This window comes from Dromiciops gliroides, chromosome 1, assembly GCF_019393635.1.
Source record: "Dromiciops gliroides isolate mDroGli1 chromosome 1, mDroGli1.pri, whole genome shotgun sequence".
Classification (NCBI taxonomy): domain Eukaryota; kingdom Metazoa; phylum Chordata; class Mammalia; order Microbiotheria; family Microbiotheriidae; genus Dromiciops; species Dromiciops gliroides.
Genome location: NC_057861.1, coordinates 616,421,590 through 616,448,467, shown reverse-complemented (window position 1 = coordinate 616,448,467; position 26,878 = coordinate 616,421,590). Strand labels below are relative to the sequence as shown.

The window sequence follows — 26,878 nt, the reverse complement described above, 5'->3', positions numbered from 1 at the left end:
AAGTGACTTGCCCAGGGTCACACAACTAGTAAGTGTCTGAGGAAGGATTTGAATTCAGTTCTTCCTGACTCCGGGACTAGTGCTCTTAACCACTACAACACCTAGCTGCTTCTAGAGGAAAAGAAAGAGCTAGAGTAGTAAGCAATGAAGAAGTCAGAGAGTTGTGATTAGACCAAGTAAAACAAACCCACTCCCACTTTCACTAGACAGCCTTTTAAGTATTTGAATACCACTATCATATCCATCCTATATCTTCTTTTTTTCAAGCTAAGCATCCCCAATTCTGTCAACTGATCCTCTTATAATGTGGTATCCATTTGTGTACTGCCTTGTAATAGGCTTTAACTTTCATATGCTTAAGTCCAAACATTTGCATAAGGAAATGCTGACTGAACTAATCAGTATCCAAAAGGAAATTCATACTGCAAATTCATCTTGCAAATTGTCATGATCTCTGTGTTTATGTGTGTATATATGTGTATGTGTACATATACATGTGCATATATATACATGCATATATGGGGATCCCTTTGACAGTTAATATATCATATGATATAATACAATTTAACATAAATAAGAAATATGTGTATATGTATCTTCTGATATAACTAACCCCTGCTAACATATATATAAGCTACTAATATATTGCCTGTTAATACATACATATATATGAACAGAATCTCACACACATACACATATATTAGAAAGGAGTAGTTATATCACAAGACCATGCATTAAGTGACTTGCCCAAGGTCACATAATCATTACATGTCAGAGATAGGACCTGGATTCAGATCTTCCTGGCTTGAAGAGTAAGTCTCCACCAGTAAACCATACTCCTCTCTTGCACATATGCATGCATACATACCATATGAGCCAGGTAGAAGACAGTGCACTCGACCTGGAGTCAGGAAGACCTTAGTTCAACTCAAGCTTTAGACAGTTGCTAGCTGTGTGAGTATGGGTAAATCACTTGACCTCTATCTGACTCAGTTTCCTTATATATAAAATGAGGATAATAATACTGCCTACTTTCCAGGTTTGTTGTGAGGATAAAATGAGATAATATTTGTAAAGTGCTTGGAAACCTTAAAAAGCACTATATAAATGCTAAGAGGAGGAGGAAGAAGAGGAGGAGTGGTGGTGGTGGTGGTGGTGGTAGAAGTTGTATAAAGTAGCAAAGTTGAGATGTGACACTGACTCTAAATTTAATTCTTTCCACCTCTCAGTTAGCCAGTTGACATTTTTTCTGACCACAAGAGGGCGATGTTTCCCCTTGTATTTTCCATCTGGTAGTCTTGGAAAAACAACCTTCCTTGGAAACTCTCTTCTTTTGGAGAGCCTTGTTTCTCACCTTCTAGACATTCAATTCTTATGACCTTGCCCCAATATTCTAGCTTCAGTTAACCATAAAACACAAGTTCTTTTCCTAGGTCTTCTGATATCCATATGCAGCTTAGATTTATTAGTCTTTTCTTCTGCCCCTCCCCTTCCACTAGAGCTCCTTGGAATCTCCATGGTATCATCTGCCATTCCTCTTCATCTTTGTTTTTTGTTTGTTTGTTTAGTTATTTTCAGTTGTGTCCAAATCTTCGTTGGAAACCCCTTTTTGGGGATTTTCTTGTTAAAGATCCTGGAGTGGTTTGCCATTTCCTTCTCTGGCTCATTTTACAGATGAGGAAACTGAGGCAAACATTGCTTAAGTGACTTGCTCAGGGTCACACAGCTAGTAGGTGTCTGAGGTCGGATTTGAACTCAGGTCTTCCTGACTCCCGTTCCAGCATTCTGTCCACTTAGCTGCCTAGCTTCCCCCTTCTCATCCTAAATCTCAACAGGTTCAGTACCTGACTTTCTCTCCATTACAATCCCTGTTCTTCTGCTTGGAGATTTCAGTGAAAACAGTGGTGTATCCTTCGCCTCCACCTTCATCAACTTCCTCATTTCCTATGACCTCTATCTTCACCCTTCCCTCAGAATCCAACAGAATAGTCATACATACCTTAAATCTCATAATCCCCTAAAATTGCCATCTTTATGATCTTGAACAATGAAGCTCTCCTGTCTGGTTAAAATCCTCTTTTATTTCTCTTCTACTTTACTCTTCCTAAACTGAACTCTTTCACCTTACCATAATCTCTAGTCCCTCTACTGCACTCTGTTCTCTCAGTATATTACCTCTGCTCTAACCTCTCTTCAAAGTCTTGAAGCTACGGTTGACAATTCAACTATATATCATCTTCTATCCCTGAATTCCTTTCCTCCTTGTCTTACCATCACCCTGTTTCTGCTTCTCAATCCTTGGTCATGGCCCATACAGGCAAATACTAGGGGAGGAAGTTCAGTTGGAGGAAATCTCTGGACACATCTGTAATTATCAGGGCCCACTACATCTTATCAGATCTAGACTGAATCCTTACTGCTACAGGACAATCCTATTCTTCCTTGGTTAACTATTATGCTTCCCTTAGCAATGATCCCATAATGTCTCTTCTCTTTTTAAGACTCTTAGAGAATTTCCTCCTCCAATCCCTTTTAGCATATGAGCTTGCCTCCTATTTTACTGAAAAAAAAAATAGTCATGAGCTCACTCATTGCCCCTTTTCTACCCACACATCAAAACCATTCCTCATTTAACCTAGCCTTTCTTCCTTTATTTCATTTTCTGAAAAGAAAGTAAGCCTTGGGGGCGGTTGGGTGGCGCAGTGCATGAAGCACCACCACTGGATTCAGGAGTTCCTGAGTTCAAATCCGGCCTCGGACAGTTGACACTTACTAGCTGTGTGACCTTGGGCAAGTCACTTAACCCCCACTGCCCTGGAAAAAAAAAAAAGAAAGAAAGAAAGTAAGCCTTATCAAGGCCAACTCCACACCTTATGTTCTTGATACCATCCTCCCTCCTGGGAGGTTTCCCCTTCAATTATTCCCCACTCTTATCTTCAACCTCTCCCTATGATACTGTAATCTCACTACCATATACAAACATGATCCCCTGCCTAAAAATAAAAGAATTTTTAAAATGTATATATTTGGCATGATAAGTCTGAGCAATTCTACCTCTATAATACCTTTCAATCTGTCTCTTTCTCTCCACTCACAAAGCCAGTACCCTACTTCAGGCCCTCATTACGTCTCTCCTAGGCTGCCAAAATAGTTCCTCTTAATTGGTCTGCCTACTTCTAGTCTCTTCTCGATCTCTAACTAATCCTCTAGAGATGTGTCAAATCAATCTTCCCAATACACTGGTATGCTTCCAATGCACCATGTCACACTTTCGCAAGTTTCATTTGTTCCCTATTGAATCTAGGATAAAATACAAACTTCACAACTTAGCATTTAAAACTCCACCAACCTGTCTTTCCAGATTTGCTTCATCTTACTCTACTTCATGTAATCTATCAAATTGGTCTGCTAGCTTTCCTTCAAACTCAGTATTTGATCCCTAGCATGCCATAGTCCCTCTTTATTTCTACAAGACTTAACTGAGATCTCCCCTGGGGCCTTCTCTGCTTATTGCCCACCCATCACTGATGTCCTTGCCTTCAAATTGTACTCCCTTTGCTTTTCTGTGTATATCTTATATCCCTAGCAGTATGTAAGCTCATTGGTGATTAAAATTGTTTGAGTCTAACAAAATTGAATGACAGTCTCAATTTCCTCACTTACCTTGGCACAAATTTAAGGGATTAAATAGCTCCTTTTAAGCATTTCATTTTTAATTCAAAGTTTTTTTGTCCCAGGCCCTTAAATTTTTAGGGCGAGAGGTCTTCTGACTTGTTCATCTTATTTCTACTCTTTGGATCTACTTCACTCTGATTCTACCTTCAAGGCCTACCTAGGACCCAATGCCTGAGGACTTGGGACTTTGAGGCTCATTTTATTTTCTGAAAAAGGCATTTATCCTTAAGCTCCTTTCCAATCCTCCTAAGCTGGCAGCTGTTCTCTAAAACTCCATGTTTTCTCTCTGGGTCCTCTCTGTAGCCTATGTGACCATACTATGTAGAAATGTTGGTGGGAACAGAACAAGGGTCATGATGTGAATCATCTGGAATCAGAAAGTAGTATAGTAAATGCAGTTGTCAGAAGTCAGAGCAGCCTGTAGGCCCATAATACAAATAGGTAAGTCAAAAGCTAAGGAGAATGTAGATGTTCAAGCTCAGTAATTGGCAAGAGAGCAGAAATCCAGAGAGAAACAACAAAAAGCACACTCCCCAGAGTCCAAAAGTATGAATGAAGATGGAGAAGAAAGCACTTTGTAAGCTGTAAAGCACTCCAGAAATTGTGCAATCATGTTTTTTTAATCACACAGTGTTATGGAAATGCCTGTTTTATTCCATAAATTAAAAATAACATTTAAAAGAAAAGCAGAGGAGGGGAGAAGACAAAGGTACCACCTACCATGCTGGACCTTGGTAGAAGTCCTAAATTCAGCCTGGAGAAGAAAGAGGCATGGCTGGCCTGAAAACACCCTCCTTAAAAGGAGATTCTGAGAGGACTCATTCAATCAGAGGAAGAGTATAGTGCACAGGGGTCAGAGGATACTTCTGATATGTGAATTCTAGGCCTGGAATGAGGCTTCAGGACAAAGAGCTGGGCATGGTAGAGGAAGTTCTGATGTAGCCTGGAGAAGAATTATATACAATGATTACGACAATATAAGTGGAAAGACAACAACAAACTGACCAACTCGTGTGTTGTATAATTATAATAACTGGACTTTAGCTCTGGAGAAGAGTTGAAAAACTATGCCTCCTCTCCCTTCAATACAGAGGTTGGGAATTGTTGTGTAGAATATTGGAATATACTGTAAAGAAGTAATAATGTATTGGGTTAGTTTCACTGAATTTCTTTTTTCCCCTTGCTTTTTCAATCTTATTACTAAGAGATGGATCACTGAGTAGAAGAGTAGGGAGGTATTTATTTGGAGATTAATGTGATATAGTGCAGCTAGGTGGTGCAGTGGATAAAGCACAGGCCCTGATTCAGCTAGGACCTGAGTTCAAATCTGACTCAAGACATTTGGCACTGACTAGCTGTGTGACCCTGGGCAAGTCACTTAACCCCAATTGCCTTGCTAAATAAATAAATCAGAAGGGAGAACAGATTAATGTTATATAAAATGAAAGGCAACAGTAAAATAAGATTTTAAAAATTTGCCCCCAGCTACGAAATTACATAAACATTAAGATCTGCATTGGTGAAAGGGACTTTACACACATTGACAAAGGTATAAATCCTTAAAATACTAAAGTCAGTTAAATGGCAAAACCACAGATTGGCAGGTAAAGGCAATGTTTATGTTCAGGTTTTAGAAGAAAATTAAGGACCTATTTTCCTATGTCTCCTAGGTATGGAGGAAACCAGGATGTACTGCAGAAACCTGTGATTATTTCCTTAGTTACCGCATGATAGGAGCTGATGTAGAATTTGAGCTAAGTGCTGACACTTGATGGTTGGGTGGCAGTTGGATTTTCATTCAGACAAGAAAATGGTAAGATTGAAACTGGAGCTGGAAGCATGATTCACTGTATTAATTGCTAGCTTTGCAATTTATGACTGTGTTGTCCAGACTTCATGTTCCTACTATTAAATGTGCAGTATGTCCATTATTTGATTTTTTTGTTGTTGTTGTTATTGTTCATTGTTGGAGTTTTTTTCGCTAGAAATTGAAGGTTTTTAGAATTTTCTTAACTGGCCAATAGCTAGATAAAACCGAGGTGAGTATTTTAAGATTTGACCTGCAAAAAGTAGGTATATTTATTTAAAAGTGTATTTCAGGCAAATTTTCTTTTCATTTCAATGGGATCCATTTGCTGAGCCTTCTCATTGACAAACATTTGGAAATCTTTGAGCTTTCTTCCAGGTCACATTCTTCTCACCTGAGCAGATTTTTCAAGAGCCCTTAGATGGCAAGTCCAAGTCTTAAGCCCTGGCATATTATTGCTCGTACTGCCTGTTTTTATGCAGTGTTTATCCAAGTAAAGCAAAGCTGGTACCTAAGCTCCTTCAGTTGTTGGCTTAAGGAAAATGAGTCATTTTGAGAGGCATTCAGGTTTTGCTCTTTCTTTGCATCCTAAGAGTTTAGCACAATGCCTGACACATAGTAAGTGTTTGATAAATGATTAATTAAAAAAAAACGGGAAGAAGAGAGAGATGACTAAGGAGCTTCATTTTATCAATATTAATAACAATAACTCATGTTTATATCACACACTAGTGTTTATAAAACATTTTATATACATTTCCCATTGATTATCTTCAGCCCCGACTGGGAGGTGTATTATTATACCTATTTACAAATGTAGAAAACTGAGACTCAGAGAAAACTTAAGTCACTTTCCCAGGATCACACAAACTCATAAATGTCTGAGGTAGAATTTCAACCCCAGGTCTTCCTGACTCGAGTCCAGGACTCTCATTTCTGTATGTACCGTGCTACTCTTAACCATGGACTATTCAGTTCAGGAATCCTATGGAGAAGATGACTTGCTGTACCACCCCCAAATTTTTCCCTAATTCTCTTAAGCCACTTCACAACACAAACAATTACTTGATAAATATTTTGCATTAGATAATTAGACGACATGTTGTCTCCCCCAGGAAAAGGTATGCTTCTTGAGGTCAGGGACTGTTTCTCTTTTGTCTTTGATCTCTGTCACTAGCATTAAGATCCAGAGAAAGGAGGAACCAAGCTGGGTAGGGAAGAATTGACTCTGTAGTTCTCATCTTGTCTAAATAGGAGTAGATGTGAAGATTTAGGGCAGCTAGGTAGTGCAGCAGACAGAGTGCCAGGCCTGGAGCCAGGAAGACTCAACTTCCTGAGTTCAAATCTGGCCTCCAATACTTACTACCTGTGTGACTCTGGGCAAGTCACTTAACCCTGTTTGTCTCTATTTCGTCATCTATAAAATGAGCTGGAGAAGGAAATGACAAACCCACTCCAGTATATGACAAAGGAAAACCCCAAATGGGGTCACAAAGAGTCAGATATGACTGAAACAAACTAAACAACAGTGAAAATTCTGCCTCCTACATGTGATGAATGGACTTGCCTAATAGGAACATATTTCAGTATGTTCATGATTAATTATTAAATCCAAACAGTTAGCCCCCCTAAGCATGGAGTCTAAACAGATGGTTTTTTACATAAAGATCACCTGGGAGAGTTATGAGAGTCCTAGCACTAGTTGTAGCTTTTAGAACTACGAAAAGCAGTTAGAGATTATCTAATCTAACCCACTTTATTTTACTTAAAGTGAGATTGAGGCCTAGCCAGTTTTAGTGCTTTGCTCAAGCCCACGTAGTTAGGAAGTAATAGAGCTGGGAGACCATGGTTTCTCTTGAGTGTTTTCCTTTCTACCTCAAGAGTAGGGAGTGGCTAGTTTTTTCTAATTGTGTCCCCTGTGTTTGGCATATGAAAAGTTCTAATAAATATTTTTTCGTTCAATTATTAAAGTACTGCTACATTTCTGTAGCACTTTCTGGTTACTTGAAAATTGTTAGATCTCCTTTGTTTATTTTATTTATTTATTTTTTTTGATCTCCTTTGTTTAAAAGAAAGGGTATTAGACAGAGAGCGTGGAGTGGTTTCTAGTTCTAGCTCAGCTACTTACTTTCTGTGTTTCCTCAGGCAAATCACTTCATCCCTCTAGATTTCAGTTTTCATCAGTAAAATGAATGCTTTGACAAGCTAGTCTATGAGGTCTCTTCCAGCTCTAATTGTGATTATATAATCTAATGATCACATATACTATAAACGTCCCTTCTGACTCTTATCAAGAGTTGTTTGTCTATGGTGTTTTGAGGGATAATTAACATTACCACTCTTCAACCAAAAACCAAGACAAAAAATATGACAAAACAGTTGTCCCAATTCTACTCTTTATTTTCTTCTTACCCCGATTCAGCATGAATGGATAGTTATGTTCCCAGCTGAAATTTCTTTGGGGCAGATCTTTCCAAAGATGCATCTCTGATCTTTTTTTTTTCTTTTAAACTATTTTGATTTTAGGGTGGTGATGATGTCATGGCTTGTGTTCACGATGATAATGGCAGAGTTCGAATACAACACTTTTACAACGTTGGCCAGTGGGCTAAAGAGATCCAGAGAAACCCTGCCAGAGATGAAGAAGGCATCTTTGAAAATAACCGTGTGACCTGCAGATTTAAACGTCCCGTGAATGTTCCCAGAGATGAAACAATAGTGGATCTTCATTTGAGCTGGTATTACTTATTTGCCTGGGGACCAGCAATTCAAGGTAGGCTGATAGTTACTAATACCATAAAGGATTGTTCCCAAAAAACACTCAAGCGATCATTGAGTTCCTAGTATGTGTCCAGGGAAAAAGAATACAAAAGAAATATAAAACACGGACCCTCATCCAGATTCACAGAGTTATTGTTCCTTTAAGACACAGGAGTGGGTAGGACTACCACATGCTGATAAAAGCAGCTTGTTAACCATTCAACCGGGTGATCTTGACAGTGATCTATCCTAAAAGTTCCTGTCTTGTTTCATGGCAACCTTTGGTTCCCAATTTACCCTTTTGTTTGTTTGTCCAAGCTCATCACCTCTTCTTGGCACCATACGATGGACTCAGAATTTCAACATTTGCTGGGGGGCAGCTAGATGGTGCATTGGATAGAGCACTAGTCCTGGATTCAGGAGGACCTGAGTTCAAATCCAGCCTCAGACACTTGATACTTACTGGCATAGAACTCCTGACACCTCAGTTCTCCTCCCTTTGGCTCTCAGACAGACCCTCAAATATTGATGATTGCTAATAAGTTTGGCTCCCCCCACCATTGGATGGAGGCTACATTTTTAAGGAGGTTGGCCTTTAAAGAAAGGAGAAAGCTAGTAAGTGGATAGAAGAAGGAAAAGCTTTTTTTTAATACTGCTAAAGAATTTGGTAACATTTTATTACTATCTTCCTACTGCCAGTGTTACTTTATGATTCAGGTTATGGAATTAGGAGTAATTCAGAATTCACTTTGATATTTATTTAGTCAACACTCTTCATAAAAAAAACCCCATCATAGAGCAACTAAGAATAAGAACCAATTTATCAGTGTTTGTCACTTCCATGTTGTCTAAGTAGTAATGAATTGTGCAATGGATCACAGTATCAGAATTACAATAGTGGTGGACATTGTAAAAGAAGTAAGAAAGAGAGTCAGAAAAAGAGTAAGGAAAAATCCTATCAAGAAAAACTGTTCCAGGGGGCAGCTAGGTGGCGCAATGGATAGAGCACCGGCCCTGGAGTCAGGAGGACCTGAGTTCAAATCCGGCCTCAGACACTTGACACTTACTAGCTGTGTGACCTTGGGCAAGTCACTTAACCCCAATTGCCTCACTAAAAAAAAAAAAAAAGGCTGAAACTCCAAAATTAGAAAATCAGTGGTCGGGATATTCCTAGCGTTTGAGATACCATGACTATAGTTCCTCTACCTCAGTTAAAGACCTTATTTCTCCTATTTAAAAAAAAAGAAAATCAGTGGTCAAGGAAAAGGATTAATGAAGACTAGGTGTATATTGAGAAACCAATTTGAGCACTTATATCTTCTTCCTTGAAATACTTCAAAAGGACCATGGTTTTATGGATGTAAGTACTCACCACACCAATTACATTCAAACGAATAGAAAAACTCCTATCAGAGTGGGAGTAGTGAAAGAAGGCATATAAGAGAAAAAAATTAAACTTGAGCTGCTTCTGGAAGAGTATAGGATTTAAATTAACAAGAGAAGATGGAATGAGCAAGATGAGTGTGAGAAAGATATCTGTTATAACTAGGAGCCAAAATGGGGAATAATAAGGTTGGCAAATGTAAGAGAATGGAATTTCAACCTGAAGGGTTATTTATTATTTGATCTGGTAGGCTATAGGGAGCTGTTGTAAGTTACTAAGCCAGAGAGTGATATGATAGAGGCATTTAAGAGAATTAATCTAGTGATTGTATGTAGGGTGTCCTAGAATAGGTAGGAATTGGAGATAGCAGACCGACTAGAAGGCTGTTGGCACCAGGCACACAATACACCATAAATCTGTGACCAAAAAAAGCTTAACAAACCATGTCCCTGAACCCTGTGCCTACAATGGCCTGCATCTCAAGTTCAGATACTATATAAAGATTCATGAGATCATGTTGGCTGTGTGCTCCTCACCCACTTTTCCTATTTGGGTCCCATAGAAAGTATAGACAGCAACTTGTTAAAAACACAACACATCCAACCTCTCTTCTCATTCCCTCTTATCCTCTTCCCCCAAATCCCCTCAAAAATATATTGTCTCCTAAAAGTTTTCTTCCTGTCCTCAATCTCTGTGTTCATGGGCAAATGCTTCACTGGGCATGTCTGTTCCTATTTCATCAACCCTAGGGGATTCCCTAAGAAAGTAGGGTAAAGGGAAAACCAACACATGGCCCCTCCAATATCCAATTCCAGCACAGTTAAGTCTCCTATTTCTGGCCTACCAATGTTAAGAACAAATCTGTATAGGAGAGATAGAGACTTCTATAGAAGCCAGGGCTGAGGGTTTCTACCTTTTAACATTATCTTTGGGAGAGTTTTTTGTTGTTGTTGTTGTTTTTGTTTTTTTGTTTTTGGAGAGCAATGGGGTTAAGTGACTTGCCCAGGGTCACACAGCTAGTAAGTGTCAAGTGTCTGAGGCCGGATTTGAACTCAGGTACTCCTGAATCCAGGGCCGGTGCATTATCCACTGTGTCACCTACCCGCCCCTGGGAGAGTTTTTAATATTCTTCTTGAAAGTGATCAATTTTTATTAAATTTTGGGGTAAGTTCTATGCCAAGTATAAGTAGAGAGCCCACATAGCCACTTTCCTATTATCTAAAAAAAGTTGTTAGTCAAACTTTTATGCAGTGATCCATTTATGGCACAAAACTAAGCTTCACTCTAGGAATTCCCTAAAGAATGCAATGACAGCAGTGTAGACAATACAAAACACTAAGAAGAACACGAGAGTAAGTCTCTAGCACGCGCTGTAACACCACCCTGGCATATATTCAGTCAGTAAATTATATAGATTTTTTTTTTTTGGCAAGGCAATGAGGGTTAAGTGACTTGCTTAGGGTCCAGATTTGAACTCAGATCCTCCTGAATCCAGGCCCAGTGCTTTATCCACTGTGCCACCTAGCTACCCCAAATTATATAGATTTTTGACTTCTGAGGTCTGGCTATTCAGCCTTTTGTGTTCTGAGAAGCCGCGTATGGTGTCAGGAAGTTTAAATTACTAGAACTGGCAGGACTTAGCATCTAGCCACACAAGGTAAGTGACCAGTTTACCCTAATGACTAAAGTTTGTCCCATAGTAGATGTCTGGTTGGGGGAAGAGTATCAGAAAGTAATGAGAAACCAGCCTCTTCATTCATTTAAATCGTTTCCAGGAGATATTTCATTTAATTCCTGTGATAACTTCATTTCTTTATTATCCAGTCATGGATGTGAGGGTAATCCAAGCTGCTGATGCTCATTTACTTGGCACTGAAGAGTTTAAGATGCCTTGACCGTCCAGGTATTTTTTTAAATCTTTATTTTTTTCCAATCCTTTTCTTTTAAAGGATCTATAACTCGGCATGACATAGATTCACCACCTACATCAGAGCGCGTTGTCAGTATTTACAAGTATGAAGACATTTTTATGCCATCAGCTGCCTATCAAACCTTCTCTTCTCCATTCTGCTTGCTTCTTATTGTCGCACTGACCTTTTACTTATTGATGGGAACCCCATAACCACAGCAGCAAAGCCGAAAGTACATCTTGTGGATTAATTGGAAATTCTTCATTGTGGTGTGTTTTCTAGTAGAATTCAATATAATTGTTTTTTTTTTTTTTAAATTCCTTTTTAGCAACTAAACTTGTCAGAGAAGAAAGTTATCGAGCTTATCTTCTGGGTAGAAGAGGTTTGTGGTAATAATAATACCTTGCATTTATATAGCATTACTTTCTCATAAAAGAATTTTCATATACATTATCTCATTTGTTCTGCACTACAGCCCTGGGAGATATCTAGAGCAAGGATTTTATCACCATTTTACAAATGAGGAAACTGAGACCCAGAGAAATTGTAAGTTGCCCATAGACACACAGCTGGTTCATGAAAGAACCAAGATTTGAAGCAAAGTCTTTGAACAACTCTTTCTTATTGGGTCCACAAAAGTTGCTTAAGAATCATCAGAAAATATACAATAAATTGTTGTGAAGTCACAAGACCATTAAACCATTGACCTTTTATACAAAAAGACTTCCAAAAGTTAGTAGAGAATAAGTGCTTTCAGAATAATGATACTGATGATGAAAAGAAGAAAAGGGATATTACAATGTGCTATTATGGGTCCAAAGCTGCTTCTAAAAATAGGCCACTCTCCTAAAATGAGTCTTTGAAAGGGAAAAAATATATATAAATTGAAATTGAATTTTTTTTTACAAGATTACCATATTGAAAATTATTCTAAAAGTTTTTTACATTTCTTTTCATTCAAATGCAATTTTAAAAATCACTTTAACTGTCAGTTTCTTACTAAGAGACTGGGGGGAAAGTGTGGCTAATATTCAAATGAAAATAGGATATTATTTCATTTCCAGTTCCCCTTCTCAATAGCAAAAAGCAAAATGTTTTGTATTCAGCCCCTGGTTAGACAATAGAAAAATGAAATTATATTTTGGATTAAAAATAGCGATTTAAAAAGTTTGGAATTTGGAAGATCATATAATTACTTTCAGAAACTAGGAAGTTCATTTATAATTACCTTTAAGTGGACAAAAAAGTAGTAATTTTTAGGCCTAAATAACCCTATTGCCAATATCATAACTCATTTCAAGGGTGTCTACTAGATTGAAGTAACTTAAATAGGCATTGTAGGAAACAAACCATCTTAATAGTGTTTCAAGATCCATTGAAGAATAATTCACAATTATGTCTTAGAAACAGTGTTACATGAGAAAAAATAGTGTTTATTTTAGATAGTCATCAGGAAGTAGAACAATTAATGGTGAAAAGAATATGCCAAGAACTATTTCCATTAATTGCTTTGAAGATATATACTTGTGTACTAGACAAGCAATACAATAATAATGATGATGCTTTGACTTTATTTCATATGTGAATGAGAAGTATCTGTGATTTTGTCACCATGGAATTTTCCTCCTAAATATTCCACCCAAAAATATGCATCATACACCACAACCATCTATGACTTGAGATAAATCCTATGGCATTGCCCAAGATACATAGAGTTTATATTACTTGACTAGGGTCATACAGCTAGCAAGTGTCAGAGGAGGGTATTAACCCAGGTCTTCCTGATTCCCAACCTGTCATTTCTACAACACTGTCTTCATATATGAATATATGTAGACATCTGTATTATTATCCCTAAGTACTTCCCATGATCTGTCCTCATTCAATGACTCATTGAGGACATTCAATGTCCTCATTCAAAGGAAAGGTCTTTGTACTGGTAATTTTCATTGTGTCAGTCACACTTCATATTAATGAAGTGCATTTTACTATCTAGACCAAATCAATTTAGTAGTCATCTTGGAATTTATGACATTGGCAAGATCTTCCTATGATGATGTTTTTACAGTTCTTCTGATAATTAAATCTCTTTAAACTGGGTCTAAAATTGTAGGTTATAGGTTACAATATGAGACTACAATATATTTGTTCCCCTATGCCCTTAATAGAAAAGCGAAATGTTTTTAAGATTTTTCTGTTTTCTTTTATGTGTAGACTAATACCTGTGATGTTAGATTGTATAAATGTTACTGCTAACCTGTCTACAGTAGGGAAAAATAATTAGCAAATTCATGAACTTTCCTCCCATTTACATTTCAAAGCAATAAGCTAATTGTTTCATTGACAACTTCTGCTTTAATTACAGGTCACGTGTGTAGAGTTAGGGATGTCACAAGTATGTTTTTGTTTCATACTTGTAAGCCCATCTCAGCTAACAGCTTCATATACTCACATCTGTAACCAATCTATAAATCCATTATTTATTTAAACAAGCCAATAGTTAGTTCTTGATCTTAAAGCATCAACAAAAGGATTGTTTATGAATTTACTAAATGATCTTTCCTACTTTGGACTTTAGCTGGTATTTGAATGTCATGATTGTTCAATGACATGAATTCACAACATAGAGATGTCAAGTAATAACAGTTGAACAACCTCCTGAATTGGAAGATTCCCTGAAGTAACTATACATATTTCAACCGCATTAAACAATCAGTATTTACTAAATTAGAAGGACTAACTACTGACAACTTTTAAAATGCACATAGTATGTCTACACATATTTCATAAGAATTAATGAATTTAAGTCCCACTAGAATCCTCATTTAGTAGGTTTTGGCTTGGGTTTTTTTTTTTCTCCATCTAGCAACTCAGTCTAGGGAGAAAATTGAAAATGAAAGAAAATAAACACATATCAGTAACTTCAAACCAACTTCCAGATTGTTTCCCAAGATTATCTTTGATTCAAACCATTCTCTTACAAGATTTAAAACTATTAAACCTATTAAAATTAAGTACTATTCCCTTGAGGCCCATCAAAATTTTTGATCATTAAAGAAAGACTAAATTCAGAGTATTCTACTTACGTAAGGCAAGAAAGAAGACTAATACATCTTGGAAAGATTGTCAACAAGTATTGAAACAAATGACTTCATCATAAAATGCAAGTAACCAAAACAACTGTTCTCAAAGCCTTCTAGTTAAATGAGAGTTTTCTTTGTTTTTGTTCAGACTTATGACTTCATTGTCAGAGTAAACTACCAGTGAGGAAACTCCCTTTACCAATCCAAATGGGCAATTGCTCTATAATTTAGAGTCTTAATGAGGGGCACAGAGAAGTTATTTGCCCAGGGACACACAGCCAATAGTATGAATCAGGCACAGGACTTGAACCAAGGTATTCCTTACTCTGAGGCCAAATCTAGGATATCTCTATCACCCTGATTCTCTTAATTTATTGAGTTTCATCTCAGAGTACCTAAACAATCTCTAGAATAAAAACCAAACTTGGATTAATAGCTACAAATAGAGAATGGTGATTATCAATTTATTTATTAGCATCCTAGTCACTACCAAGAAGAGTGTGTGAATTTAACTACAAAGTCATCACTCATTCCCTTTTGGGCTAAATATCTATACCCCAAAAAAGTCCAATTGTCCCTAAAATTCTATCAAGCTAAAAATAACTATCTTCTCCAATAAGCAAGCCTTCTGACTTGCAGCAAATATGAGTCTCTTTCTCTCTCTCTGTCTGGGGTACCATTTGAACTCATGCACACTGCAAGATTATAAAATTCACACTCTTTCTCTCTTTGATTGATTCCCCACACTACACTCCAGCTTGTGCTGAGGGGAAAGATCTTCCTTCTTGTTTTCTCTCTGTGCATATTATTACCAATGCAAATAGTTCTTATTTGTAGCCATTTTGTTAATGACATAAAAACTAAGTGAATAATCAGATGACAAATCATCTGAAATCTTACTACCTGGAGCTGCAATGGATAGGAAACAAAATTAACTTATCTCCTCTCCATGCTGTTCCTTCCCTCCCCTTCACTATCAAGGGGCGGGGGAAAATATAAAGTCATAGGATTGTTTTTTGGACTGATAAACATGAGGCAACATATATGGCCAAGAGCAAAGAAAAGAAAAACACAAGTATTAGGGACCAGGTGTATTCGTCTCACCAGCCCCTCTATTATCTGCTGAGTCTATCTCTACTCTACTTTCATCCTTCACTCAAAGATATCATTCTGCCCTACAACTGAGCAATCCAGAAGAGTCCTAGAAAGATGTGTTAGAGGAAATGATCCCAACAGTTCTGTGTGATATTTCTCCTCTCTGACCACTCTGTTGTCTTTTCCTCCCCTGAGGTCTATACAAGGGCAAAGGAAAGACAACAAAAACTTCAGGAATTCTGGATAACTTTCATGGCTTGCTGGCAAAAGAAAAAAAAACCTGTGGGCATGGCAAATCTAGGTTGCATTCTTCCCCAGGGCCAGGAATTTTGTTGCCTCTTTTAAAATCAGTTGAAATATACTTGACCTCTGCAAATATATGTCACAATCATCAAGATAAATATCAGCATTTGAAATAACAAGGATAATTACCGCAGGATCCTGGGTAATCATTCTCACATTCAGTAGGTATAGGACAGTGCAAAGCAATTTCAGTGACTTAATCTCTAAATTATATTCTGAACATATTACATGAACCTATTCTGGTAGTATAAAATAGTCATAGTATACAAGCAAATATCTATAAATAGAGAAAAAAGCTAGAAATAACAATGTAGATAAGTCTGTACCATAATTAAAAATGCATGAGCCTTAGCATATATGCAAATAAGTAGCAAAACAATACCTAGCTAACAGATTTGCTATGCTACATGTATAACATTAGCACATAAACAGCAAAATAATAAAACGGAATCATAACTCAGAACATACAGTAATTAACAAGTGCATAAGTAAACATAAGCAGTTAAAAGCAAGACATTCATTACATGAGCAAACGTTAGTATTATTGTCTGGCTAAATGTATAACCATTTCTCCAGTTTCACAAATGACATCAAGGGTTAGTTTGCTCACAGTTTAGATAGACCTAGCTACCTTATATCCTGCTATTCTTTCTGGCCCTGTACCTGAGCTGGTTAATGGTAATCATCATCATTGCCATGAGATATACAGGTCTGTATTCCTATACTTGAGCGTTTTGAGGATCTAGTCTGTCTATCAGTATTTCTAGGCTCTATGAATTGTCTCTGGACCCTAGAAGTCTCTACTTATTAAGTTCTGAGAAGGAAAGGTACTGTCTCTGGGTTGAATCTTTCCTCATGTTTTCAGTAAGGCAAAGTTACTGAGTTATAATATAGAGTGGCTCCTTCACTGGAAATGCCATTTCATTCCGATCTAATTCAGACCACTTTCGCACAATTGGTAAACAGTTGAGGTAAGCATCTATTATTTCTGTCCTTCTGTTCATCAGTGAAGTCAACTAAATTTTCTATGGATAACAGGTGGTTGTAATGAATTGTTTCTACCAGGCCCCACCCACTCTCCGGAACTATTCTGTAAATAATCAAGTTGTCCAGTGTCTCAACAACTTGGTATGGAAAAACTTTCTGTCAATCTCAACTTGTATGCCTCTTGAACAGCAACATTTCTTGACAAAACTCTTGATAACAAACTTAGCCATCATACTGTCATTCGTTTCTGTCAGCTCTCCCAAGCTGAAGTCATGCCTAGTTTATAGGCTTCCTTCTTCTTCTTAGCTGATAACTATGCTTATTATGAGTGTTTGAATTTCCTTCCTCTTCTGAGACTCCAATAAACAAATCAATAAATAGATATGACTCCTGACCAAACATCAGTAACTATGGTTTACAGATTGTAGCCTTATTTCCTCTGGATGGAGTTGTATGTGTATACCACAAATACTCTATGTTGACTCTATTCCATTTTTTGTTCTGGTTTCAGTGTTCTAACAGGTTCAACATTGTACAACTGAAACATTTGGGCTATGAGTCTCTTTGGGAGATTGTAAGGTATATTTTGACTTCTTGATATTTGTGAATGCTAGCATTTCTTTGAGTAGCCTGCTCTCAAAGTTTTTGCCTTGGTCAGCTGAATCATAGCTAGGAATTCGTACACTGAGAAATAATTCTCCTGTGACAATTTAGCAACCACTGGACGCTTTTGATTCCTGATTGGAATTGCATATTGCCTATGTATGCCTGGTGAAATAATCAGTCACCATGAAGATATAACATGTCTTGTTCTCTTCTTCCAGAAATACAGTCAGTTAAGACAAGTTCCAAAGGTTTGATTGTGCTTATGTTCTTCAAATATGAGGCACAAATCGGTTAGCTTTTCTTTGTGCATAATGAACTCATCTCACATTTCCAAGTAACATCTGCTACCATCTCAGGCCAGTAAAATATGTTTCTTACTCCAGAGTTCTTTCTTGATCTATATGTCCAAAGTCATCATGGTGATAGACAGAGAGTGATATGCACTCGATGGTACAATTTGTTTTTTGGTACCATCTGCATGATTAATAATAGTACAATACAGCATTCCATTATGCAGGTCCAACTTCTATTGTTTCAACAATAAGACAACTTCTAGTGACTGGAATTTAAAGTCCTTTGGCCTCACTTCTATCCTTCTTTGCCTGTATCACTTCTTATAACCCATCATCTATCTGCTTTCACTGGCAGTCTTTTAAAGCAAATTAAGACAAAGCAAGTTCAATGAAACAAGGTTCGTATAAGCCACTTTATACAATGTGAGAAAAGTCCCAAAGTCTTAGCTATATATCGACTTGACAATTGCCCAGCTATCTGGGAATCACATATAGTCCTGCACTCTCCTTAGGTATCACTGTAGCTTTGATGTCATGTGACCCGTAGGAAAGAGCATCCGTGTCCACATTACTCTTCCTTAGCTGTTAGTAAATGCTGTATTTGTAGTTGGCTAGTGCTGCTACCCATCTATGACAAGAAGCATTTACTTGATACTTATATACCATCTTTGAGCTTTTCAGTGACAACCCACTTCAAAGTCAAGAATTTCAACTTATGGCATAAAGAATCTCATTGTCATTGTTTTCTGCTGGTAAATGTACTGGTTCCTAGGGACCATCACTTTCTTAGTACAGAACTGCTCCCAAATACTTCAGTCTTGCATCTGTGTGTAGGACAAAAGGTTTGCCTAGACCTTTATAGGCAACACTTATATATTCATGAGGCAACTGACCCAAATCTTTGATAATTTTTCACATATGTCCTTTCATAGATCTACAAATGACTTCATAGGTTTTAAATCAATTTGACCTTTACTGCCCTTCAGCTTTTGGTTTTCATTGATCACATATGCATGAGTGAGAACATTTAGTAGCTTAGCAATAGCAATATAGTTCTACACAATTTTGCAATAATAAACATTAAACGTCCTCAGATCTCAAAGGTTCTGTGGTGTGCCCAATTCAAGAGCACTTCTTTCTTCTCTGGATCAGTGCTCAGAACCTTATGGAGATACTCTTTGACTTGCACACTTGAGAGAGGCTGTGCAAAACTAGCATTAGTCAATTGACAGCTTCCTTTTGCCATTCCAATACTTGCATCCATCTTTTTCCAGGTTCTTCCCAAAATTAATGAAGTCATCTATATAGACCAAGACTTTCAAGTAATCCATATATGTGACTATTTTCTCCCTAAGCTATTGGAAAGAGTCAGATGCCACTTAGATGTCTTGAGATTTAAAACTGATAAAATTCAGTTTTAATTGTTTAAAGTAAAACAAAATTTAAAATGACAATAATATCTTAAAATAACTGAAATTTTTAAATATATGGAAAAATTAACAACTGAAAAATAAAAGGAAAAAGTCTTCCAAAAACACAGCAAGTAACACTGAACTAAAATGTTCAAAATTTTTTTTAAATTGCAGAGTGAGAGTCCATTTGCTAATTGCTTCTTCACTAAGCTGCTGCTGCCATCTTTTGTAGTTACCATTTTCTGCTGCTTCTCTGCTTAGCTGGACTAAAATTCTGTTCAAATGGAAAAAACAAAATTGCAATGAGAGTCCCAGTGTGTCTTCAGTGATGCTGCACACTCCTATTTAAAGAAAAACAAAGAAGAAAAAACAATTTTAATCCCAGATGTAGCTTTCATATTTATTAACTATCAAGGACAATGCAAGAGTGAAAATCAAGTCACAGAAGTATTCTTTGCCATCCATACATGAAGGGTTATATTCTCCCACAAATTCTGATGAAAATGGGAGAAGAAACAATCCCTGGACGACTCGCTTTGTAAGAGCTTTGTTGTGCATAAAACACCTCTCATGCCCCAGCAATTGACTATGAGTCATAACCCTTCCACTCCAGCTCTGCAGCTGTCTTTCCTTTTTACTTACAAAGCTGCCATTTGCTGCTTCTTTGCGGATCTGTAGCCACATGTTGGAGCTACTGCTCATCTGCTACTGTGGCTGCTGACTCCCTTCTGAGTTGCTGCTGCCATCTGCTATTGCTTCTCTGCTAAGCTGCTGTTATACTTTGCAGCTGTCATCTGCTGCTGGTTCTCTGCTTAGCTTCTGTCGCCCTCTACTATTACTTCTCTGCTTAGCTGATACTTCTATCTACTACTGCTTCTTTGCTAAACTGCTGCCACCATCTGCTATTGCTTCTCTGCTAAGCTACTGGTGCCATCTTCTGCAGCTACCTTCTACTACTTCTCTGCTTAGCTGCTGCCACCACCTGCTGCTGCTTCTCTGCTTAGCTTCCACCTTCATCTGCTACTGCTTCTCCGCTAAGCTCCTGTTGCTATCTTCTGCAGCTATCATCTGCTGCTGCTTCTCTGCTCAGTTGCTGCCACCATCTAGTATTGCTTCTCTGCTTAGCTGCTTCTGCCATCTGCTGCTGCTGCTTCTCTGCTTAGCTGCTTCTGCCATCTGCTGCTGCTTCTCTGCTTAGCTGCTTCTGCCATCTGCTGCTTCTCTGCTTAGCTGCTTCTGCCATCTGCTGCTGCTTCTCTGCTTAGCTTCTTCTGCCATCTGCTTCTGATTCTCTGCTTAGCTGCTTCTGCCATCTGCTTCTGATTCTCTGCTTAGCTGCTTCTGCCATCTGCCGCTGCTTCTTTGCTTAGCTGCTTCTGCCATCTGCTTCTGCTTCTCTGCTTAGCTTCTGACATCATCTGCTGCTGCTTCTCCGCTTAGCTTCTGCCATCAGCTGCTGCTTCTCTGCTTAGCTTCTGCCGCCATCTGCTATTGCTTCTCTGCTTAGCCGCCACTGCCATCTACTATTGCTTCGCTGCAAGCTTCTGCCATCATCATCTGCTGCTGCTTCTCTGCTTAGCTGCTGCCTCCTTCTACTATTGCTTTTCTGCTTAGCTGCTATCACCATCTGCTGGTGTTTCTCTGCTTAGCTCCCACTATCATCTGCTATTACTTCTTCATTAAGCTACTATTGCCATCTACTCTTGCATCTCCACTAAGATGCCGATGCCATCTTCTGGAGGTGTCATCTATTATTGCTTCTCTGCTTAGCTGCTGCCACTTCTCTGCCAAACTGCTGCTGCCATTTTCTTAAGCTATCAGCTCCTACTACTTAGCTGCTGCTACCATCACTTGCTCATTCTCTGCCAAAGTGCTATAGCTATGTGCTGTAGTATCATCTACTGCTGCTCCTCTTACTAAGGGGCTCCTGCCATCTACTGGAGCTGTCACCTGCTCTGCCAAGCTGCTACTACCACCTGCTGAAGCTGCCATCCACTGCTGCTACTCTTCTGAGCTGTTCCTGACAGCTGCTTCTCTCCTGCTGTCATCTACTAGAGCTATCCTCTGCAGCTGCTACTCTATTGACTTGCTGCTATCATTTTCTATCTGCCTCTCTGGCTTTTTCTTCCCCTAGAAGAAAAGAGGAAAGAGTATTAACAACTTTTTTAATAAAACTGCTCCTGGCCAACATGCCTGGGAGCTAATCAACACGTTATCATCACTTTTAAGTCACCATACACCACATTTAGCTAATACTCAGACAGCTGTCAAGACCTTGTTCTTCATTTTTCCTCCTCCACCCAAACCCTCCCCAGGGAAAGGCCCTCAGCCCTTACTACTAGTTGGGTTATCATAAGTGAATTCCTTTCACCTCCCATCATGGCCTCTGACACTGGGCAGCCGGCCCGTTCAAATTACTTAAACTTACCCACACTGGAGGGGTTGGGTGGGACTGGAAACTTGTTTTATATTCTTTCCAGTACAAGTGTCACATTCCTTATACTTAGGGTACTTTACCAACTTCGTTTCATTTCCCACCTCCTTCGCTTCCCTTTCTCCTTCTCTGAGCCGCTTTTGCTTCTCTTTCAGCCTAAGGCCCCCTGTTCTTCCTCCTCCTTCAATTCATGTGTTCAAGTCCCCTTCCTGAATTGTTCTTCAGCTGTAGTCTTTCCCCTCCTTTAGCTTAAGTACCTTATTAAAAAGCCTGCTTCCCTCCCTCATTCCCACATCTGCTCCTAGTCTACACATGTCTCACCCAATGTATGCTCCCAAGAACTCTGAAAAGTACTATCCTATGAGGCATCAACAATTTCTCAAGAACCCTCAGTGCTTGCCACAGAGCCACTGCATTTGTTGATGCTGCCTCCTTCCCCCTCCCCACCATAATGTGGAAGCCCCCGTAACTCCTCTGTGTGTGTGAATGTGAACACATGTACCCTAAGGCTTTTCTCTTGGGAGAGGCAAAGGACTGAATTCCCTTGGAACTACTCAGATTCCTTCAGCATAAATTCTTTCTGTGCATGCCTGCTACTTTTAATTTTTCATGGCTCCTCTCTCAATTTTAGCCAATCAACAGTCACTTCTTCTGTAATTTTGCCTGTTACTAGGAGGACTATCTGCCATCCCTTTACAATTTGATGTTTTTCTTCTATTGTGGGCAGATAACCAAGCTTGTTAGTTTTGTTTATTTAATAACAGTGCATACAGCTCTGAATGACTGACTAAGACAGAATGTGACTTTAATAGTAAGAGTTTGGTATCAGCCACTTCAGGGAATCAGAGACCTTTTTCTAAAATCACAGAGGTGCTCCCAATCATTGAAGTTGATGGAAGTCTGACCTCTAGTTCAATGTTATATTACTCTGCATGGACACTGACAAAAGCCAGGAGTAGATTAGTTATGGAATCTAATAAGATGGTGTATGCAAAGCACTTTGCAAACTCTAAAGTATTCTATAAATGTTAGTTATTATTATTTCAATGGATCTGTGATATCACTGATGGGGATGCTTCCTTTGACACTGAGGATCACAACTTATCCATGCCTTCCCATGCATCTTTTCTCCATATCCTCCCATTTATCTTTCACAGGCTGAAATAGAGAAAGGAAACATAAAGATTCACAACAATTATTCTTTATTTCATGCTTTATTTTTAGTAAAGCACTTTCCTTACAATATCCCTATGAAGTACGTAGTAGATGTCTCATCCTTGTTTAACAAATGAAGAAAATGAAACTCAGAAAGGTTAAGTTACTTGCCTGTTGTCACACCACTAGTAAGTGGAAGAGCTAGGACTCACTGTTCTTTCCGCTACATACGGTATCTAGCAGCAGGGGAAAAAAATGTAATTGATATAACAGGAAAAGAATGAGCTTATTCAAAGCCCAGATGTGAAAGAGAAGAGATCAATATAGTTGTTCACTTCTGCTACTTCCTTCCTCTACTTATCTCCCCCCTCAAAATGTCCTATGATCATCTCTTCAATGTCCTGTGAGAAATGTTCACAGATTTGATGGAAATGTACTTAGAAAAAGGTTTGGAGTATTTAAATAGCTGCTTAATGAGAAGAATTTATAATAGTGAATTTTGTTTGAGCAAATTTCCCAATTTACAAATATTACAATCCCATTCTGTTTACAAGTAATTTTGTGCTTTTGAATGTGAATGGAATCTCACTTGATTTACTGAGGACCTTGTTCTATCCCAAACCCCTGAATCATAGGAACCCAGAATTTTGACATTTACTACTAACATTATCCTTTGTAGCCTAGATGCTATGACTAAACATCACTAGCTTGACCTGATCAATTACCCTGCTTTATAATTCCTTCTAATTCTTCAGTCTTAGAACCATAGTAATTCCAGCCAAGTGTACCACAACTAAAATTTCTAATAGCTTTTCCAGGTTAATGAGACCATTGCTTTGTAAATTGCTGAGTGTGATTGAAATGTGAACGATTATTGTTGTAGCAAAATACAAATTTTGGGTAGACAGCATTATAGGAGGAAACTAGTTCCAGAGGAAAAGTGATATAAACATTTTTCATTACTTTATGGCCGACTTTATAATCAAAATTGATCCACAGATATCCCTTCCTCCCTATGATTCCCATGCCCTAACTCTCTAGTAGGTGCTGGTAGTAACAACTAGTAAGGCACTTCCCTTACTAGTGATACCCAGCAGGTATCTGGCTGAAGACTATTTCTCCCCTGCCCTCACTTGTGGGAAATGGATAAAACTTACAACTACATAAATACAACTGTCTGGAACACAACATTTCCAGCTTGGTAGTCAAAAGATTGCCTACAGGCCCAGAAATTTATTATTTTTCCTAATAATATGTATTTTAAGGCTTCTAACATTGCAGGGAAAAGAAGCCATGTGGAATTGGGACCTATTGCCTAAATCAAGGGTTCTTAATCTTTTTGTTGTCATAAACCCCGTTGGTAGCAAGTGTGTCTTGTCAACCCTTTCTCAAAATAATGTTTTTAAATGTATAAAATAAAATATCTAGGAATACAAAGGAAATAAATTAAAATCATTGCCAAACTATTAAAAATTAAACCCATGTTCATGGAACCAGTGTTAAGAACCTCTGCCCTAGACTAAAACCCTCATGAGCTAATTTCATTATTTCTCAGCTGACAAGCCATTCTGAACTAGGAGTCTTTGAAAGGAAGAGGGGACATTAAGTCCCCACAATAAGTGAACATTAAGTGAAGGTCATCTAGAAAGTAAGCCAGGGAAATGAAAAGACTCCAGATACTGTAGGTCTTAGAGTCAGTCTCCTGGAAAATCTTCCTTCTGCTATTGCTGCTGCATTCTCCACCAATCATTTATATCTCCCCTATTCACTCTCTCAAACTCTCTGGATCTCGCGAGAGATTTGAAAATTACCACTGCAGTAAAAAAACAACAACAACAACAACAAAAGAAACCCTCAGCCTTCCAATTCTGATCTCATAGTAGTTTTGTCTTTCCCCAAGCTGGTAAAAACTACAATTCCCAGCATAGTTAGCAATTTAGTCCCTATGCCAAGACAGCCAGTTCAGAGTTTGACTGAATGATTCAGTCTGACTTGCTCAAGGCCAGCATTTGTTTGGCCTAACACTGGGCTTTATCCCAATTTTAGCTTGGAGACAATTGGACAACACTTCTTTATTTTCTTTAGGGGGTAAATATCGATGTACATTTGTAGGAGAATGGTCTGTGTCTTTAATAAAGTAAAAGAATAATTTGTTCAAATGGATGTCCTAATAGCTATGAAGTAGAGATTTATTCATAAATAAATATGGAGGCTGAGAAAGGAGAATATGCTACAACAAATGGGAATCTGCCTACAGCTGTTTGAATTTCCTATTCAATTTAGGTGTAAAAAGCAATGCCCTCGTACTTGGCCAAAGCATGAGAGCTAAGGGGCTCTTTCAGCCTGAGGACCACAATCATCATTTTCATCATCCAAAATTTATTAAATACCTTCTCTGTGTAAGGAGCTAGACTAGGGGCTAGAGAGTGACTGAGCCCTTCTAGATGAGAAGCTCCCCACCTTGAAGAATCTGACTCTAAAGAACAGAGGACCAGAACTACAATGTGAGATAGTGAAATGACAACTGCACTTGAAGCCAGGAGATCTGGGGTCGTGCCCTAATTCCAACAGTCACTAACTGTGACCTTGGGCAAGTCTCTCAACCTCCTTGGGCTTCAATCTCCTTATCTGCAAAATGGGGGTGATAATTCACTTGCACTAACAACCTCACTGGTTGTGGTTGGAAAAAGTGCTTTGGAGATGTTTAAAGCTCTCATAGAAATGTGAGTCATTAGTATTAAGAGACAGTATAGTGCAGTGTAAGGAGCCCTGGATTGAAGTTGAAAGTCCTCAGTTCTGCTCTGCTATCTTTCCTCTACCATTTACAACCTGTCTGTCTAGCTTCGAACCAGAAGCTTACTTAGCCTCTCTAGACCTCAGCTCCCTATCTGTAAAATAAAGGGGTGGATTGGAGATGATCTCTAAGGACCCTCCCATCTGCAGATCTAGGAATGTATCTTAAGCTTATTGATGAAGGCTATTCACATTCACAGACCCCATACCATTGTCCTGGCTCTAAATGGAAAGAAGCTATGGAAAAACTAGGAAAGAGTCCCAGACAATTGGTTACGACTCCCCCTCTGCTCCTTACTATCTGTGTGATGCTCAGCAGGTCCTGTAACCTCCCTGAGCCTCAATTTCCTCATCTGTCAGTTGGGAATAAAAATACTTAACCTACCTCACAGGGTTGTTGTGAGGGAAGTGCTTTGTAAACTGTGAAGCTGTAGAAACACAAGCCATTGTTATTATTAACTATTTCTATTGCATTAGACTTTTGTTATTTTACCACCTTCAGTATTGTAAGAAATTAACTGTTTAGTCTTTACCATTTTATTATGCTTTTAGTAAATCTAGATTACCTTTAGGATTCTTTTTATTATGCCAGACTGGTTTTAGTATTTTAAGACTGCTTTTTAGTGTTTTAAATCTTACCATTTTGCTCTTAACGCTTTAAGATTGCCTTCTCATGTCTTAGTTTCACTGTCCTAAAGACTATTGTCCTTAAGACTTAATGGTCTTCGTTTTACTGTCCCAAAACTGCTATTTGTATCTTAAAATTTCCTACAGCAAGTGACTTTGAGGTGTTTTAGGCTGTTGTTTTCATTATTAGATCGCTTTGCTTTTAGCCTAGACTTTAATCTGTGACTTAGACCTTAAAGTTCCTCTGTTGCTTTCCCTAAAAGGCTGTTTTGAGTGATCTGCTAAGATGTTAACCTCTCATCCCATCTTACTGCCTTCAATGTTTTCAAATAAAGAATCATTTCTCAAAATCTACGTATGGAACTTTTTATTTATCCTAATTTTAAAAATCAGTAATGGGCCAGGAAAAAAAATAACCAGATGTTCAGGGCTGTGGGATGGAGAGGCATGGAAATTCTGTTCACAGTGTATGAGAAAATTGTAATGGCAAAACTTTGGGGAGGGGAGGATGATAATTATAGCTTGCATTTATGCAGTGTTTTAAGGTTTAGAGA

The 26,878-nt window shown here is 38.2% G+C and overlaps 1 protein-coding gene across 1 annotated transcript in view; it reads left to right on the top strand.

Moving 5' to 3' along the window:
* The window catches only part of FRRS1L (ferric chelate reductase 1 like), a 42,651-nt gene extending 15,973 nt beyond the window's left edge, over positions 1–26,678 (top strand). Inside the window, 5 exon segments of the mRNA XM_043983215.1 lie at positions 5,354–5,444; positions 5,446–5,472; positions 5,474–5,488; positions 8,009–8,255; positions 11,576–26,678. Coding sequence (XP_043839150.1) covers positions 5,354–5,444; positions 5,446–5,472; positions 5,474–5,488; positions 8,009–8,255; positions 11,576–11,748 — 553 coding nt within the window. The 3' untranslated portion in view covers positions 11,749–26,678.
* The last annotated feature ends 200 nt before the right edge of the window (positions 26,679–26,878 follow it).